The sequence below is a fragment of the Rhinatrema bivittatum genome, chromosome 1, assembly GCF_901001135.1.
Source record: "Rhinatrema bivittatum chromosome 1, aRhiBiv1.1, whole genome shotgun sequence".
In the NCBI taxonomy this organism is placed as follows: Eukaryota; Metazoa; Chordata; class Amphibia; order Gymnophiona; family Rhinatrematidae; genus Rhinatrema; species Rhinatrema bivittatum.
This window is the reverse complement of record NC_042615.1, coordinates 649,298,653-649,318,516: the sequence shown is the minus strand read 5'-3', so window position 1 is coordinate 649,318,516 and position 19,864 is coordinate 649,298,653. Positions and strand designations below refer to the sequence as shown.

Genomic DNA, 19,864 nt, shown 5'->3' with positions numbered 1-19,864 from the left:
GCCAGGTACTTGACCACTGTTGGATACAGGATGCTGATATCAATAGCATTTCTTATGTTCTACCCAGTGGTTCTCAACCCAGACTTGGGACGCACCTAGCCAGTCAGGTTTTCAGGATGTCAACAATGTATCTGCTTGAGCTTTATTTGCAGTTCTTTCATGCGTCTTCATTGTGGGTATCCTGAAATCCTGACTGGCTAGGTGTATCCTGAGGAAAGGGTCGAGAACCACTGTTGTATACCTTCAAAATTTGACTTCAAACAAGTGAGATGGTTTCTAGAATATTTGAACTTTAAAAAAGTGAGATTATTTTAGATTTGTCCCAGTGTAAATTTATTTCAGTGTCTTTAAATCCCTTCTCTCCCCAACCCTAAAACCCTTGGAGGCGTTGAATTCAGCAGTGACTTCTGGTCTCTTACTCTCCAGTTCAGTGAAATTAATGGAGTCTAGGGATGTGCATTCGTTTTGAACAAATGCGCAATCCGCAACGTATAGGTCCCTATTTGTTGCATTCGTAGGGTTCCAAAACGTATGATGAACCCCCACAAATGCAATGTATCACTAACGAATAAAACACCCACCCTCATGAACCCCCCAAGACTTGCCAAAAGTCCCTGGTGGTCCAGCGGAGGTCCTGGAGTGATCTCCTGCACTCTGGCCGTTGGCTGCCGGTATTCAAAATGGCGCTGATAGCCTTTGCCCTTACTATGTCACAGGGGCTACAGGTGCCATTGGTTGGCCCCTGTCACATGGTAGGAGCACAAGATGGCGCCGGCCGTCCATTGCTCCATACGTAACTAATGGACGAATCGGGGTCCCCCAAAAATGGATGTAACAGATTTTGGGTCCCTACGAATACCGAATTGAATGTATCCGTCCCTGCTGCACATCCCTAATGGAGTCACTTGAGGTGGTCATGCTTGGGGCCTGTACTTGCATCAAGCTCAAGTGGACACTGCCAAATGGAGGGTAGCTTTTCATCTGAGCTTCCCTGGGATCTGATCTGACTGCCACTGATTCCAGCTGTGGCCCTGAAGAAGGGGGAGTAGATGAAACACCAAGAAGATGATATCCTTCAGGAGATGAGCCGATGGTATCACTGCAGCTGGAGGATCAAGGTTCAGATAGATCACCAATCATAAAAAGAAAAAAAACAGTTTTTGAATAAATAACATGAAGATAGTTTGCAATATTTTCTGTTCTTCATTTTTCAGGCTAAAAAGGAAAGCAAACAAGTATCTGCAGGAACGGCCGCAGTTGCTGCAGGAACGGCTGTTGCAGCTGCAGGAACGGCCGCAGTTGCTGCAGGAACGGCTGTTGCAGCTGCACCTTGTGACGTAAGTGCTAGAGAATGGCTGTGAGCAAGTTAATTGGTTGAGCTTGACTTTCACATTGGGAAACTGTAGCTTTCTACAATACATGATAGTGTTTTAAGTGCCTAAAACTATAAGGTGATAGTTCAAATTCGGTTGAGCACTGACCTGTCTTTTTCTTGCTGACAGTAAGAGATAAAAGCCATAGCTGTGGCTAGTAAACAAAGTACACAGGCAGGCAAGAATCAACTGATCCAAAACCATATATATGGCAGGAACCTGATTCTTTTTTTCTTAATAGATTAATAGAAGTTTCTTGTTAATGTTAGACACCAAAATGTCATAAGATGATTTTGTCCAAAATCATCAAGTGGAGAAATCCAAAATCCCACGCTGAGTCATCGATAGGAGAGACTGAGGTGGGAATCTGTCAAGGAGTTGTAATTCACAATTGGAAAAATCATAGAAATATTTTTTATTAAAAACGGAGCATTACATGTAGAGCAATCAGATTCAAACAGTTATCAGTCTCCCGACATGCCCGCATTTTGCTTAGGAAATGCTACGGGAGGGGCAGGAACTGCACAAGGATTAAACTAGAACATCAGAAGGATTATTGTCATCTTCAACACAGACTTCCCCCACACAGGAGAACATCCCAGGCCCCCTCCCCTGAGGACACAAGGCCTCAGCTTGGGAAGAGAAACAGGGGGGAGTGACCCATGGGATACATAATAAAATGGTCATTTCTACCCAAAAGTCCGCTTCTGAGGAGAAAATAAAAATGGATTCCAATGCTGGACTCAACTGCCGCTGCACGAGAATCAGAGAGCCTGACCGCAAGCACTGCCAAATTTGTGCTGCTGAGCTCAGTGGGGAACTTACCAGGCTCCTCCGAAGAATTACTTCTGCCGACACAAACAGGACAGTAGCAGCTGGCACCGCGGTAGAAGTGCTGGCTCACAAAAATTATGAAGCAGTCAGAAACTGCACAGAAATGATGCAGGCCAAAAGGCAAGGAGTCTAATGGCTGGTGGGCCCTTTCCTGCACTTGCTCAAATACACACTCCCCTCTCCTCTCCCTACCCTTATCTATTGGAGACTTACCTTCCTCCAGTTGCTTCAGCAGAAGTGGCTGATCTCCTCATCTTTCTCCATTTTATTTTTCTTTCTTTTTTTTTTAAGCTGGAGAAAGAGGGGTGCGGGGTGGGGAAGAGGAGGAAGACAACTTTAAATAGAAACTCATTTTGCGCCAAAAAAAAGCTTCCTCCCTCTCAGATCTACCAAACTCCCTCTTGGGTACGAGCCTTACACAGGGCTCGCTTAATTGGACAGCACAAGAAGCCTGACTTGCAGTTCTCTGTCAGTAAAGCAGAAAAAGCTGACAAATGCAGAACTACCCAAAAATTCTCCACCAGGCTGGACAAAGGCCGAAGCCTGGGAGTCAAGTTCCTGCTGCACCAGACGAGTATATCTTGACATGTGCTGGAGGTAGAGGATACTGGCATTTTGCTGGAGCTGCACCATAGTAACTGCCAGTGATGATGATACGGAAAAAGGTGTTTCCTTTGTCTCGTCTGCTAGTAGGAGGAGATAACCCACATATCTGGCCTGGTATAGCAAGATGAAAAGGAATAGCTATTTGAAATATGACCATTTTATATGTATTCCATGGGTCACTCCCACCTGTTTCTCTTCCCAAGCTTGAGGCCTTGTGTCCTCAGGGGAGGGGACCTGGGATAATTAAGCAGAAAGATAAGATGGATCATATCAGAGAGAAACTAAATGTGAATGCTAAAATTGTAGTATTTACAAAGCCTGACAGCTTTAAATATTGGCCTCTAAATATCCCATAAATTCCATTGCATTTGGGATGGATGAGATACAAACTGATTTCTGAATGTCCTCACTGTGAATGACCGAAATGCCAACCTGATCTAATATATTTAATCAATTAGGCATGATCTTATTCTTGTAAAGTAAGTAACAAATTAATCATTACAACAAAACAAATTTAAAAGTTCTTTGAATGTGTCCTAGAGGCAAATAAAAGTATTACAAACTTTGAAGTCCATATTCAATCACTGGCCAGATTGTAAAGTTAGCTGATAAACTTAATACGGCTTACTTTGTAGGGATAGTCAATGGTATACTACTGATTATAGTAAGCTATTTTTCATAGATAGCAAAATAAGTTTAGCAGGCTAAGTTTAGGTATGCTCTTTAGCAGGTCTAAAATTTTAGCTGGATAAGTGCCCCAAATATTCAAAAACCAGAATGGTTATCCAGCTAAATGTCACTGAATATAGAGACTCCTTTAAGATTCAGAACACATGCAAAATATACATAACTTACTGGTTTAGACTTATCTGACTAATGTACATGGGATATTCAGCTGCACAGCAATGCTGTTGAATATACCCAGATAAGAATTAAAGTTAGCTGGATAAGCATATCTGTCTAACTTTAGACTTGCTATGGGACACATCCATTTAACTTAATTGGATAAAGTTGAATATCGCTACTTATGTGGCTAAGTTAGCCGGGTAGGTAGCACTACAAAGTTAAGCCCACTGACTATAGAACTAGCTATTTAGCCAGATAAGTCCGATTTATATGGATAAATAGCATTTGAATATCTACCCCTTATTTTACACTTTCAGAAGAACAGAAAATTAAAAGGGAAACTAAATACTCTCTCACTTTAGAGAGAGAGAATCTTCATACAAACCATGTAGGTCTTCAAGCATGGATTGCTTTTCTCTCATTATTCCGGTATGCTGAGATCTTGTACACATTCATTCATTTCTCAGAGGTGATCACTACAAACCATGTCCTGCTGGAATCTTGATGTGATTGAGCTTTGCAGAACTCATTTCAGCATCTGTAATCCCCCGACAGGAGCACTACAGGATACAGAACTGGAATGTTACCCTTACCTGGTAGCAATGCATCTAGTACGCATATGCATGGTGGCATCTAATGAGTTAAATAAAACAAAAGGAGAACATTTATCATTGCTAATCTTTAATGTATTGAGAATTTAAAAAATGATGTAACATTTATTTTATTGATCCCTATACACATTTTTAGCTTTTTCAGATACAAAGATGCATTCTTTGTGCTCAGTAAAGTCTTCTCTGCCTCTTGCTTTTCTAGGATGGAATGGATGCCGCCATAGATGATCTATTAGATACACTTGGAGGACCAGAAGATGAACCACCGTGCCCAACATTCACTGGCCCTCAAGTTACGGTAAATGAGTTATATATAAATTCAGTACAGTTATGAACTTTCTAATGATCTCATCACATATACAAGAACACAGACTAGACATGCATGAATTTCTTTGGTTATCTATCTGTTCATTTATCTATTTATCTTGAAATTCTGCCTTTCTTAGAGGACAAGCAGAATGTTAGTCCTCACATAGACGTGGAAATCTTATGTCAGTTTCTAAAATTTTGACTAGGCACACTGAGCATGCCCAGCATGCCCTATACCACGCGTCCACGTGGGGACTCTTTCCATCTCTTCTTTTCTGCGGAGCTGTAAGCCTCACTGTCGTGAGTAAGCTCATTTGGCTGTTTCTGGCCTAGTGGAAAACGTTTCTTTTCATTGCGGTTTTTAGCAGTTAAGAATATAAGAATATGCCATACTGGGTCAGACCAAGGGTCCATCAAGCCCAGCATCCTGTTTCCAACAGTGGCCAATCCAGGCCATAAGAACCTGGCAAGTACCCAAAAACTAAGTCTATTCCATGTTACCGTTGCTAGTAATAGCAGTGGCTATTTTCTAAGTCAACTAAATTAATAGCAGGTAATGGACTTCTCCTCCAAGAACTTATCCAATCCTTTTTTAAACACAGCTATACTAACTGCACTAACCACATCCTCTGGCAACAAATTCCAGAGTTTAATTGTGCGTTGAGTGAAAAAGAACTTTCTCCGATTAGTTTTAAATGTACCACAAGCTAACTTCATGGAGTGCCCCCCCTAGTCTTTCTATTATTCGAAAGAGTAAAAAACCGATTCACATCTACCCGTTCTAGACCTCTCATGATTTTAAACACCTCTATCATATCCCCCCTCAGCCGTCTCTTCTCCGAGCTGAAAAGTCCTAACCTCTTTAGTCTTTCCTCATAGGGGAGCTGTTCCATTCCCTTTATCATTTTGGTAGCCCTTCTCTGTACCTTCTCCATTGCAATTATATCTTTTTTGAGATTCGGCAACCAGAATTGTACACAATATTCAAGGTGCGGACTCACCATGGAGCGATACAGAGGCATTATGACATTTTCCATTTTATTGACCATTCCCTTTCTAATAATTCCCAACATTCTGTTTGCTTTTTTGACTGCCGCAGCACACTGAACCGACGATTTCAATGTGTTATCCACTATGACGCCTAGATCTCTTTCTTGGGTAATAGCACCTAATATGGAACCTAACATTGTGTAACTATAGCATGGGTTATTTTTCCCTATATGCATCACCTTGCACTTGTCCACATTAAATTTCATCTGCCATTTAGTTGCCCAATTTTCCAGCCTCACAAGGTCTTCCTGCAATTTATCACAATCTGCTTGTGATTTAACTACTCTGAGCAATTTTGTATCATCTGCAAATTTGATTACCTCACTTTTATTTCTTTCCAGATCATTTATAAATATATTGAAAAGTAAGGGTCCCATTACAGATCCCTCTCGGCACTCCACTGCCCACTCCCTTCCACTGAGAAAATTGTCCATTTAATCTTACTCTCTGTTTCCTGTCTTTTAGCCAGCTTGCAGTCCACGAAAGGACATCGCCACCTATCTCATGACTTTTTACTTTTCCTAGAAGCCTCTCATGAGGAACTTTGTCAAATGCCTTCTGAAAATCGACGTACACTACATCTACCGGTTCACCTTTATCCACATGTTTATTAACTCCTTCAAAAAGATGAAGCAGATTTGTGAGGCAAGACTTGCCTTGGGTAAAGCCATGCTGATTTTGTTCCATTAAACCATGTCTTTCTATATGTTCTGTGATTTTGATGTTTAGAACACTTTCCACTATTTTTCCTGGCACTGAAGTCAGGCTAACCGGTCTGTAATTTCCCAGATCTCCCCTGGAGCCCTTTTTAAATATGGGGGTTATATTAGCTATCCTCCAGTTTTCAGGAAGAATGGAGGATTTTAATGATAGGTTACAAATTTTTACTAATAGGTCTGAAATTTCATTTTTTAGTTCCTTCAGAACTCTGGGGTGTATACCATCTGGTCCAGGTGATTTACTACTCTTCAGTTTATTAATCAGGTCTACCACATCTTCTAGGTTCACCGTGATTTGGTTCAGTCCATCTGAATCATTACCCATGAAAACCTTCTCCAGTATGGGTACCTCCCCAACATCCTTTTCAGTAAACACCGAAGCAAAGAAATCATTTAATCTTTCTGCTATGGCCTTATCTTCTCTAAGTGCCCCTTTAACCCCTCGATCATCTAACGGTCCAGTTGACTCCCTCACAGGCTTTCTGCTTTGGATATATTTAAAAAAGTTTTTACTTTGAGTTTTTGCCTCTACAGCCAACTTCTTTTCAAATTCTCTCTTAGCCTGTCTTATCAATGTCTTACATTTAACTTGCCAACGTTTATGCTTTATCCTATTTTCTTCTGTTGGATCCTTCTTCCAATTTTTGAATGAAGATCTTTTGGCTAAAATAGCTTCTTTCACTTCCCCTTTTAACCATGCCGGTAATCGTTTTGCCTTCTTTCCACCTTTCTTAATGTGTGGAATACATCTAGACTGTGCTTCTAGAATGGTATTTTTTAACAATGACCATACCTCTTGGACATTTTTTACTTTTGTAGCTGTTCCTTTCAGTTTTTTTCTAACAATTTTTCTCATTTTCTCAAAGTTTCCCTTTTGAAAGTTTAGCACGAGAGCCTTGGATTTGCACACTGTTCCTCTTCCAGTCATTAAATCAAATTTGATCATATTATGATCACTATTACCAAGCGGCCCCACCACCATTACCTCTCTCACCAAGTCCTGTGCTCCACTGAAAATTAGATCTAAAATTGCTCCCTCTCTCGTCGGTTCCTGAACCAATTGCTCCATAAAGCTATCATTTATTCCATCCAGGAACGTTATCTCTCTAACGTGTCCTAATTTCTCTTAGCATTTCACTGTCCGTCTCACCATCTTGACCATTGGTATCGTTCCATCGCCGGGTCCCTCGTAGTGTCCTAGTTAGGGTTTTCGACATTTCTGGTAAGTTTACTTTCGCAGTCGATTCCCCCTGTGGCAGAGGTGCCTCTGTGCCTGCTGACCATAGATGGCCACCGCCATAGTTTTGTGTCTACTGCTCTTTCTTTTGTTCCGTCATGGCCATGTCTGGTTTTCATTGATGCCCCGGTGTCTGAGGACCATGTCCATCATGGATCCCCCAGGCAGAGGACCATGTCCATCATGGATCCTCATGAGACATGTCCTCTACCTGGGGGCATCGCCTGACATCTGGGGTTGTTGCTTGTGTGCCCAAATGACCCCGAAGGGTCGTCAGCTTTGACTTGACAAGATGGATCAGCTCTTTGGGTAGAGGTAGTCCGAACCATCAGCATCAATGGAGCTTGGAGACACACCAATGGGCACCACGCCATCAACATTGGCAGGACTGTTGGTTCCATAGGTGCTATTGATGGATAGGGGCGCCGGAGACTCACCATTGTCAGTCTCCTCTGGGCCAAAGATGCTGAGTTCATCATCTTCAGCCTCGGCACCAGGGAAAGACTGGGTCAAGCACTGAAGGAAGCCTAAGAAGCATCAGCACTGGTTCCCGTGAATGCATGGTGCTGGGCATGGGGATGAACTGGATTATGCTGTGATGCTCCTGAAGAGACCCTATGGCGAGGAAGGCCAAGCCTTTTATCAGTACAGAGGGTCCACGACTGTCTCCACTGGTCCTGCTGCCAATCACTGATCCACCTTTTGGATCCAAAGAAAATCTGGCCCACCCTTCTTTCCTCCCAGTCGGTGTTGGCATCAGCAACATTTGAGAAGGAGCTGGAGTGTAGAGTCCAGCTGGCGGTGGATCAGTCATTGCCGGGCATCGGGCCTGTGGCACTGATGGCACTGGAGCTGGTGCTGCCTGTCATCCTGCCACTGCTGGAGAAGCTCAACGTGCTCATCGGTTTCTTACTGACCCAGCTGAGGCCTGTAGTCCCCCATCCAGTTTTACTGGTGCCTGAATCTCTGGATGAAGGCCGAGCACCTAGGGTTCCATCCCCTGTAGCATACAGTAAGTATGAGGGTCCCTATAACCTTCAGAATCCTCCTCCGAGGGCTCTGATTGTCTCACATCAGACCCTTCTCTTCCAGATGAGCGATGGAAGCACCTGTCTGAGGACTTGACCTTTGCAGGGTTTGTGAGGGTGATTGTGGAGGCCATCCCATTTCAACTTTTAATGGAGGAGGATGCCAGGCACAAAATGCTTTAGATCCTCCAATCCATGGAGCCTCCTAAGGAGATTGTGGTTGTCCTAGTACATGAGATCCTTAAGGAACTACTGCTGAGGATATGGGAACATTCCCTTACTGTGCCTCCCGTTAACAAGAAGGTGGCCGAGGTCTACCTCGTACAGAAGGCTACCAGATTTGATAAGCATCAGCTGCCTCACCAGTTGGACACATTCCTCTACCCCCCCTGGGGGAAGGACCACAGAGCAATGGATGCTCTTGGGAGGAAGGTGTTCCAAGGCACCATGCTTATTGCCTGAATTGCTGCCTACCAGCTCTGCATGAGCCAGTACTAGCAGCACATCTGGAAGCAGGTGCAGGACGTGGCTGATCAGCTGCCTCAACAGTAGCAGGATACCCTCATGTTGCTGGTGCATATGGGTTGGGAGTGCGGAAAACATGAGGTCCGTGCGACCTATGATGTTTTCGAGACAGCATCAAAAGTCTCTGTAGCGGGAATCAGCACCCTCAGAATGGCATGACTGCAGGCCTTGGATCTCTGACTAGAAGACAGGAATGATTTGCTGATGTGCTGTGTATTGGAGAGAATCTCTTTGGAGATAGGGTGAGGGTTGCTGTGGCCCAACTTCAGGACCATCATGAAACCCTCTGACAACTCTCTGCCAGTATTGCGGACCATCTTCCTTATCCAGGAGACCAGCGAGACAAGGCCAAGGAAGTCTTTCTTTCACCAAAGGAAGTACTATCCTCCGCCTCCTGTCAACACCATCAGGGTTATCTCAGCAATCCCAGGCATCAGAGAGCCGCCAAGCCCCAGCTGGTTCCTCTGTCAACTCCAGGGATGGGGTTTTAACTTGGCCGTAAGTCAGTTGCTCATATCCAAGGCTATGGATTCTCCAGTCGGGGACAGGCTTATTTTATTTTATTTATTTATTTATTAACTTTTATTTACCGACATTCGTGAAACACATCATGCCGGTTTACAAAGAACTCAGGCGGGAAATACAATAAAACAATATAAAACAATATAACAAAATAATAATATAACAAAATAACATTGCTAGCAGAAACAAAAATCAGAATACAAAAAGAACCAAAATGGAGCAATAACAGAAGGGGGGAGGGGAGAAGGCATATCTAGATGAAATATAAAACAAAGATAAAATAGAGAAGAGGGAGACTATGTACAGTAGGAATATGTACAGGTACTGTTAACTTAAGAAGTACTACGGAAGTATTGGAAAACCGGCCATATTGATTGGGCGGCGGTATGGTTCTTTGTGAGCCAGTGGCCCAGTGTAACTTCGAATCAGTCGGTTCTGTCCATAGTCAGCCCAGGTACCAATTGAATCTTTTGGGTATCCCGCCAAATTGCCCTCCGTGATATTGGAGTCCAGTAGTGCATCAGGAGGTACTACTATCTGTGTTCTCCTCACTCTTAATGGCCAGAGTGGTCGAGCACATACCACCAGGGCAGGGATCCTACTCCAGGTATTTCCTGATTCCAAAGAGAACAGGACGCGTTCTATCCTAGACCTAAAGGGCTGTGAACAAATTTATAAAAAAAAAAGAAAAGTTCAAGATGGTTTTCCTGGACACGTTGATCCTCCTTTTGCAAAAAGGGGACTGATTATACTCCTTCCACCTAAAGGATGCATAAACTCATCAAGATTTTCCCCTCCAATTTGTGGTGGGAAAACAGTACTTCCAGTGCCAGGTGTTGCCACTCGGGCTCGTGTCCACCCCATGGATCTTCACAAAATGCCTGGCCGAAGTGGCTGCACACCTCTGCAGACTGGGATTGCATGTCTTCCCATATCTGGACAATTGGCTTGTCAAGAACATGTCTCGGGCAGGGGCATTCAGGTCCGTGAGCATGACCATTTGGATGTTGGAGTCACTTCCATCTCAGTCTTTTTCCTGAAGGTAAAAGTAAGCTTTATTATCTATACTATTATGGATTTGGTTGGTGAAGACTATTTCCGCCTTTATTAATTGGTGATCAGACTAGGGCAATAACGTGTGTCCTGCTTTGAGTGGCTTTAGAGACAAATTGTGACCATCCCGGGGCTTCCATTGCTTCTGAAAACATTTCACAGACTAAGGTTCTCGGTGTTTTGTCTACATGGAGTTAAAGTCTCCTACAATTAATGTAGATTCTGTAGTTGGAAACACCTTAGCGAATAATTCAATCTGTGTTGAGCAATCTATTTGTAGTATGCCTGGGGGGCAGTAGACCAGTCCTAAGTTTGAGGAGATTTTAGAATTGCAATCTCATAGGGTGGGTTAATCTCTACCTTGTAAGGTACTAGCTTGTGTTCTTTTTTACTGATTACTAATCCTCCACCTTTACATTTGGGTCTAGGAAAGTAAAAAATATTGTAGTCAGCATTCGAAATTTGGTTTAAGAGCACATTATCTTGTCATTTAGCCATGTTTCAGAGGGATTTAAATCCTCTAGCAGATCGTTAATTAGAGGGATTCTTTTTGAGAGAGATTGAACATTCAATAGGAGTAAAGTAAACATGGAGCAGGAAGAGTGAGGGAGAGTAGTTACTTATCGTGGGGAAGACCAGGTTTGTTAGCCTTCTTTGCTTCTTTCTTGGGATACTCCTTAAATCTCCATGTAGGCCCCACCCTAGAATAGTCTCGGTGGAGCAAAATTGATCCAGGAATCAATGTTAAGAGAGCCCTTCAGGTCCACACGAAGGGGTGCACAAAGGGGCAAGCTCCTTTGTTGTGCTTCTTCATGCACTCACCAAGGACGCATCGTGCAGCACAAGCACCTTCAGCATCCCCGCCGTGGTGTGCTGCTCACTGGTGGTGGGCAGGCAGTTCCGACAGTGTGACAGCCGCTATTCTCTCTCCTTTCTTTCTCTTACCGGGGGACAGGAGAGTCTTGAGCACGTTCTCCATGCTGCCCCTGATGCCAGTGGATGTGGCTGGTCAGCGGCCAGGCAGGCCGCTTATCCTTCTCATTGTCGTACTGTATGATATGTTATGAGCAGCAGTATAAACGTTTTTTTTTTTTAAAGTAAATAAAATAAATAATCCTAGAGGCTTGGAAATGGAAAGATTAAAAGCTGTGTGTGTTTGAGTAGCTGAGATGAGTATATGTAAAAGTGGTAACTTGTATTTTGAAAGTGCGTGCTCAGGGGTACATTTTAAAAAAAAGCGCGCGCGCTTACTTTTGTTCACGCACCACGCGCGAACAAAAGTACGCTGGATTTTATAAGATACGTGCGTAGCCGTGCATATCTGATAAAATCCGGGGAGGGGGCACGCCATCACCCGACCCGGGGGGCTGGTCCGGAGGCCTCGTCCACGACCCCGGGCCGGCATCACGCCCCCGACATGCCTCCCGTCCCGGGACTTACGCGCGCCGCCGAGCCTATGCACAATAGGCTCGGCGCGCGCAGGGTCCTTTTAAGAGGGTTACGCGCATAACTTATGCGCGTAACCCTTTTAAAATCCGGCCCTCAGTGTGACAAAAAGGTGAGAGAAAGAGAGGGAAGTAAAGATGGAATGTAAAGAAAATTAGGTTTTGATTAGGAAGGGAGAGCTGGTGTGCATACTATAGATACGAGTTTCTAGCTGTTATGGTATGGCAAAGTTTTTTGTACAAGGCAAGTGCTGCAGTTTCCAATGGTAAAAGTGGCACTAGCCACAGCTCTGCAAGTCAGAGCTGTGAAAAGCATTGACAATTTGCTTTTGTATTGGAGACTTATTACGTGGTATTCCATATGCAACTAATCTGACGTGTGGAATGAACACATTCCCTGAAGAATTCTGTTAGGATCTGTTCTCAAGAGTTCAGATTCTGCTGAGTACTTTCTCTAAAATCAGTCATAAATCTTTGGCGAGAATCAGGATTTCTTTGGTCTTGAGCTCCCTCTTGTGGTGACAGGTGGTACACCTTATCAGGCTCTGGGTGAATACTTTTCCCTCCATGGTCTTTTTGGCCAGGTGCCCAGATTTGGCCAGTTCAAGGATGGGTGTATCATGCTCAACATTCAGAGTGAGGACTGGAGGACCCAGAACCAGCCGGCACATAGTCAAGGGGGTGATCACCCTCTGTCTTCAGAGTGTCTTGAGAACCCCGGTCTAGTCTCTGGATTGGAGGATCCATAGCCAGCTGACGATTCCAGTACCTCTGGAGAACTAACTCTTTCTGACTAACTTTTTCCCTCCCCTTCAGCATGAGAGGCTCGCTTAAAAGCATCAACTCGTGCTTGTATGCTTTTTAGATCTGAAGTTAAAGTAGCCTGCTGACTCATTATTTGGACATTTGGCAGCACGACGTGTCTGTCCTGTTTGCATTTCATCTCTGCCTGTATTTTGAGGAGAGAAATCAAAATGCTTTTGTTCCTGTGTCATCTTTTGTGGCACAGGCTCTATGCTATCAAAGCACAGTGGGTCTGTTCTGCCCATCTTCAGAGCATCTGAGAACTCCGGACTGGACTCTGGATTGAAGGATCCAAAGCCAGGCAGGATTCAGGTACCTCAGAAGAATTTTCTTGCTCCTTTCTAAAGGGGGAGTCAATCTCCCATTTAGAGTGTTTGCCCTGGACTTGGAAGATGAACTTCGCAAGCCAAAAGAGATTTCTCTTAACTGTGGACAGCTGATTCTGCCCAATGAGTCCTCCATCTCATTCTTGGAATGCTTTAGGACATTTTCAGGCAACAATGCAAACTGCTTTTGGGCTGCATCACTTTTTTACTTCAGCCAGCGGCAGACACAAGTTTGCAATCTGCAGTCAAGTGGCACCTTATAGACTAACCAATTTATTAAAGCATAAGCTTTCGAGGACGGAGTCAACTTTGTCAGATGCATGCAAGACTCCTGCCATTTTTGCTACGGCAGACTACCACGGCTAGTCTGAAGAGGTTTGCAGTCTGTTTCTGAAGCAGACCTATATCATCATTCTATTGCTCTACTAAGCTCTACAAGCTTTTTAATCAAAGTTTTGATTACTTCATTATTAATCTGACATTGACAGGTCCCCAAAGCAGATTTATTTAAAATGCTTTGTAAACTCATATTGAGAGTTCCCAGATTATAAACTTTGTATTAACATGGAGCTGATTTAAAAAAAACAAAACATTTTTTAGAATCAATTATAAACAAATCAGGAGAATAATCTCTCTTTACCAAGCTGAATGGCAAAGATCAAACTTTAAAATTAAAGTGTTCTAATTAAAGTTAGCAACTGTCATTAGACAGATTTATAGCTGTGCGGCATTTAGCCTTACATTCATTTTTCCAAAGCTCACTGGGCCTCATTCACTATGTAGTTTTTTTTTATAGATATAGAATTGGAGAAAAGTCTTAGTAAATCTGGCCCTAAGTTTGTACCTGAGGCAGTGGGAGGAGCAAAGTGACTTGCCCAAGCAGTTGCTGTGGGATTTGAACCCTGGCATCCCTGTTTCACTGCCCACTGCTCTAACCATTGTCTACTCCTCCACTTCTGTGTCCTCATGAATTGTTTTATGTAGGTAAGTGTGAAGTTCATCTCTGTCAGTATTTAGAGTGACACTATTTTATATCTCTGGATGATTGTTTCATTACTTTTAACATTTATTTTATTTAAAATATTTATAAACCACTCTGTCAGCATTCCTAGGTGGTTTATAGTAAAACATTCAGAAATATAAAATTTAATAAATAAAATTTGGATGACCACATATAAAACAAACATAAAAACCAAATATAATACACTCAATATAAAACATAAAACTGAAAGAAAGAAGACCATAAACCAGTAATCAATAACTAAAAAAAACAGTTGTCACCTCAATGAAATAACTGGTTAATATCTCTGCACCTGAGTAAAAAGAAATGCTAACATACTCGAAGCAGACCTTCGTGGTCTAACAGGCTCATAAAGCTTGAGGGCAAATTTAACATTTAGTAGAGAGACTATGAATTGCCTTAAATACAAGCAAAATAATTTTAAACTTGACCCTCCAACCTACAATTCTTTGTACATAAGTGCCTTGGTCTGATCATTTTGTGATTAATTTAATGTTTGTCCAGTTGCTCCATCTATTTCTGGTAAACATATAGCCAAAGTATTGAAAGGTGGACATTTTGAAATGATGAATTTTGTAGGTTATGGATTCCTCAACTTTCCTCTAATTTAGTGGAGAAGGTTGATGATGCAGTTTCTGTCTGGCATACCTCCTTATTAGGCATCTTAGATTCTATTGCCCCTATGAGAGAGTTTATAGTTAAAAGAACTCATAAAGCACCCTGGTTCAGTCATGACCTTGCTATTGCTGCGCAGCAATTCCATTGGGTGGAGTGGTAATAACGGGCTTCCACATTTGTAATTTGTGGTCTTTTATTCTATATTTGGTGAAGGCAGGTCTGTCTGTGTTCTGTGTGAATGTGACTGTTGAGGTACTTTTACTAGAGGTTTATAATCTGCCTTATAATCTGCACTGGTGGTGAACTGCTACCTTTTCATGGGTAGAGCTATTGCTGTTTCATTTCTTGGAGTTACTGCTGCTGAGGTATGGCAGGTTTGATAGACAAGTACAGAGTGGGGTTTGTTAGTAGAGAGAGTTTGTGATGCTGTTATTAAGATAACACCAGAATCAGAATATCTTTTCTATATGGTGAGTTGTACAGGGAAATGTCTTAGTTCTGCTCTGCACCCATTGTTAGGAAGAAGGGGACTCCTGTGGATGTAGAGCATATGCTTATAGTTAATCCGTTGATGGTCATGTGTTCAGTGTCACGCATGTAAGCAAAATCTCCCAGATGTGTCCTGATAGAATAAAGGTTGAGAACCACTGGATCAGAGATTATTCAAATTATTATTATTGACACGAGAAACACCTTTTGACCTGAATGTAGATTCTTTTAAAGTATCAGAATCAGATCTGAGAAAATACAAATCCAATGTGTGCAATATTTGTGAGAAGGTTGCTAGATGACCTAAGACCGACTCGCATCAGACATAGCAGATAATACAACTTCGCCGCTCAGGGATAGCGGTAGAACATCAACATGAAGCTTAAAGTCCCCTAACACAATCAGATTTTTCATATCAGCATGAAATGACAGTAAAACTTCAATCAATGTAGAGGGATACAGTTCAGAAAGGATAGGGGATATAAATGAGACAAACATCCCAGACTGAATTAGTTATTGCTAAAACTTCAAAATGGGGACAGACTCATTAGTCTGTATCAAGGACATATTTAAAGAGTATTTAACAAGAATTAAAAATAATATAGCAGATACTGCAACAAAATCCTTCTGTATAGAATCTTTTCTGCCAGTTGTATGAGACAGTAGGTGTTTTGGAGTGAATTGGATTGCCAGGGAGCTTTGAAAGAGATCTTTAAGCTAATGACATTTTGAGCTTTCACCAAGTGCCTGAACAATGGAGATTTTAAACCATTTCTCTGTGGTTGAGTTTCTTGAAATTATGGAGTCGGGATGAATTTTTGCTTGTGAGGAGGGAGGATGGTGTGGTTACATTGCACGCTCCTCTTGAAAACGTCAGTGGAGTGGCAAATCACAGTCTCTATGGGAAGATATTATAATAGTGTTGTATAGGATTACATTTATGGATGCATTTTATAAACATTTTTGTGCACTGTAGTCATAAAAATCTGCTTTGAAAAAATGTTTCCTTAGGGGTGTGTAATTATGAACGGTCCAATATCCATACTCGCACAGTCCAGATAACAGTTAGCCAGATAAGTTTATCTGGATAACTTTGGAATTATATTCAATAGTGCAGCATTTTGGCCCAATTGGACTTATCTGGCTGTTATCCAGTTAACTGAACTTCATACCATTGCAGCTAAATTCTACCCGCCTAACTTATTAGTCTGCTAGATTTGATTTGGATATGTGTTCAGATATTCATTTACCTTGCTAACTTTTGAGTTACACCTTGTAAACCAACAGAGGACTATAAAACTTTATGTTCACTGATGTCCAGTAGTTCTTCAATGGACTAGACCATGTATTGGTAATAGTCTCACTAATGAATTTACCGTTTTTAATTCCGTGATATTTTTAATGTAATTTTTTTTTATAATTTTTTGATTTTGTCCCCAATTCAATCATATTGTAGTAATGTAATTATTTCTTATCAATAAAATCATTTTTAACCATCTCTTTTTGTCATAGTAATGTTGTCTGTAAATAGCTTTCTCCTCCACGGTCACCCTAAATCGCGTATACTAATAGTTCTGTTCACTTATCTAGTCTTCATGTAGAATGCCATCATCTCACATTGGATACATCTTTTACCGCAACAATAGAGCCATCTGCCTGACACTGTCAGTGTTTCGACGATTCCTTCTTCCTCAGGGACTCTGAGAGCTATATTAAAATAAATCTAAAACTTTTTAAATTTTTAGCTTCCGGTTACATCATAATCTTTGTACATATAGGGGTAGATTTTAAAAGCCCTGCGTGCATAAATCCTGCCGGATTTATGCACGCAGGGCACTTGGTGCCTATTTTGCATAGACCGCCAGCGCGCGCAAAGCCCCGGGACGCCCCCGATTTTGGAGTGGCCTCAGAGGGAACGGAGGCAGGCTGCGCGGCTCAGCACAATGTGAGATGATGGCATACTTTTGTTCACGCGCGCGTACTTTTTAAAAATCTGCCCCATAATTCTTAAAACTTACATTTATGACGTCTTGTTCCCTTGTATAACGCCGTGCATCTGTTGGACGGCGTATCTAAAACACTATGTGCTATTTAAATGTTAAAAGGACCAATTACCGATCCTCATTTCAGAGCGAGACTGCAAGTGAGTTTTTTTTCCCCAAAAGGACCTGATTCCATCAGCAGTCTTCTATCATGTCTTCAACTCTACTTTCATCCTACCAGAGGTAGGTCATGCTATGAGATTCAGTCCTCTTTCTCATTCATCACTCATTGAGTCAGTCTACCTGACTCCCTTTGAGAACGAGGCTGCAGTCCATAGTGTTGTTGCACGGACCTAATTCCATTGTAATTCCCTACTACGTCCTCCATTCTCCACTCCTGCTACTGACAACAAATCGCAGTTTTATGATTAAATATCTTGTTTAACTGCACTCTATGGACCCGCTGGTCTTCTATCATGTCCTCATCACGTTCGATCTTGTATCCTTGGTAACTGATATCTTCGAAAAAACTATCATGTAATATAACTATGAAGGCAGAGGGGCTTGTTTTCATCATTAATGTTGTATTTTACTTTTAACTGTTTAAAATAAACAATCAAATGTGATGTAAAACAGAACTATCATTGGAACTATATTATCCAAACTAATAGTCCCCTCTTACGTTCACCCTTCTTCATTTTTTTCACCGATCATTGGTTTCAACATGAAATTTAATTGATGCAATATTGTTCATATGGTCATGAATACTCCCATCCCGTTATGTCCTCATAGGCCCGTCTGCACTAATAGTGTTCTGTCCCCAGCAGTGGGTACATGTTTGTATCTGTCTACATTGTAGTCTAACTGTGTTTAGGTCAGTCCTCCCTTCTGAGGATTCTTAATACTGAAACACTGTTTGTAACCTATGATAAAAATCTGTGAGGCTTTGCCTTTAAGAGAGACTCCCTCGCCCTCCATTTTCTCTCGCCATCAGGAGAGCTTGAATCCCACTTAATCTAACTTAAGTTCTCCAGGGCGCCTTATAGATTTAAAGGATTGCCCTTCATGCTTCCCCTGTGTTACATGGTTCTTAGGCTTGCTGCCATTGGACCCTGACCCCTGCCTCTAGCTTGTGGTGGCGTTTCCTTTAGCAGCTTGTGACGAGAGTTCAGTTTTGCTCCATACTTGCATCCAAGTAGTAGTGCTCTGTGTGACCCCTTGAAACAGATTGGGTTTCACCTTTCCTTTATCGCCTTCTTCTAAGGACTAAATCAGTCTCAGATTCCTCTTACCTTCTCACCCTTGCAACCCAAGAAACTCCATTCTCCCTTCTCCTACCTTGTCTCCAGTTACCAAAGATTCTTGCCTGGGGCTCGCATTTGAAATGCAACAATTGTAAGTAGAATTTGCTTGTACAATAAATAATTTCAAACTTACAGAATCTTTGTCATGAGGACTAATTGGGAGAAAGGTTTAGCTGCCTGGATAATAAAACACAGATGTTTTATTTGAGCCAGAACAAATAGAATGCATCTAATCTTTTCCTTTCATATAATTATCATTATTCAAATAACTGCTTTTACTATCATTTCTAACTGTCTCCAATCTATTCATCTTTCGATGTTTTTTATGGAGAAGTACCACTGCTGGTTCCATTGATTTCTGATGAACAGCTTCTTCGTGTTAAAAAGCAAACCGATTGTTGTTTTTCTAAGTGTTATTTTACTTCAAAATTATTATAACATTTAGCCCCCACACTTTCACTGATTATTTTGCACACATTCCCCTGAAATCCCTATGTGGGCGCACAGCTATACTCCTATTCAGAAATATCCTGCAATTTATTAATACATCTATATGTTCTTAGTAAAGTCTAATAAAGGCTGACAGTGTGTCCCGCCCCTTTGAATAAATTTGCCAAATTTGCATTTGCGCCACGTGCTGCAATAAATATCGCATGCATTATGGCGTTATCGCAGGCGTTAATGCCATAATGCACTTTGATGAATGACCCTGTAAATGCTTTTGAATATGATCTCCCCATACATAGTTTTCTTCAGTGAGTACACAGTGAAACACATGCCGTTATATTTAAACAGCAGTCAACTGGCTTTGTGAAAATAGTGTATTAAGTTTATTTATAATTTATATATGGGATGGTTATTTTCCAATTTCTATCTAGATTTTTGTAATCTTTTTTTTTTTTTTTTTGTTGCTTTTTATTCTGCTAATTCCAGCTTAGGCTCTTTTTTTCTTACATGGAAGAGCTCACTTTTTTTTTTTTTTAATCTGCTTTATAAACCTTTTCTAACCTTTACATTGGATTTTCTTTTTCTTTTATGGCCTTTCCAGCATTTGGTTTCTCTGGTTGCGTCCATTTTGACTGTCTCTCAAATCAGCATATGCTCTACTCCCTGTTAGAGCCTCTTGGCGTGCCCCAGGGCTGGTAATTTGATTCCTTTGATA

At 41.8% G+C, this 19,864-nt stretch overlaps 1 protein-coding gene across 4 annotated transcripts in view; it reads left to right on the top strand.

Annotated features, from left to right (window-relative positions):
• CAST (calpastatin) overlaps positions 1-19,864 on the top strand; it is a 303,324-nt gene that overhangs the window by 193,514 nt on the left and 89,946 nt on the right. For all 4 annotated transcript variants that reach the window (XM_029572924.1, XM_029572935.1, XM_029572943.1 and 1 more), the window contains 2 exons: positions 1,215-1,337; positions 4,473-4,568. In XM_029572924.1, coding sequence (XP_029428784.1) covers positions 1,215-1,337; positions 4,473-4,568 — 219 coding nt within the window. The remainder of the gene's footprint in view (positions 1-1,214; positions 1,338-4,472; positions 4,569-19,864) is intronic.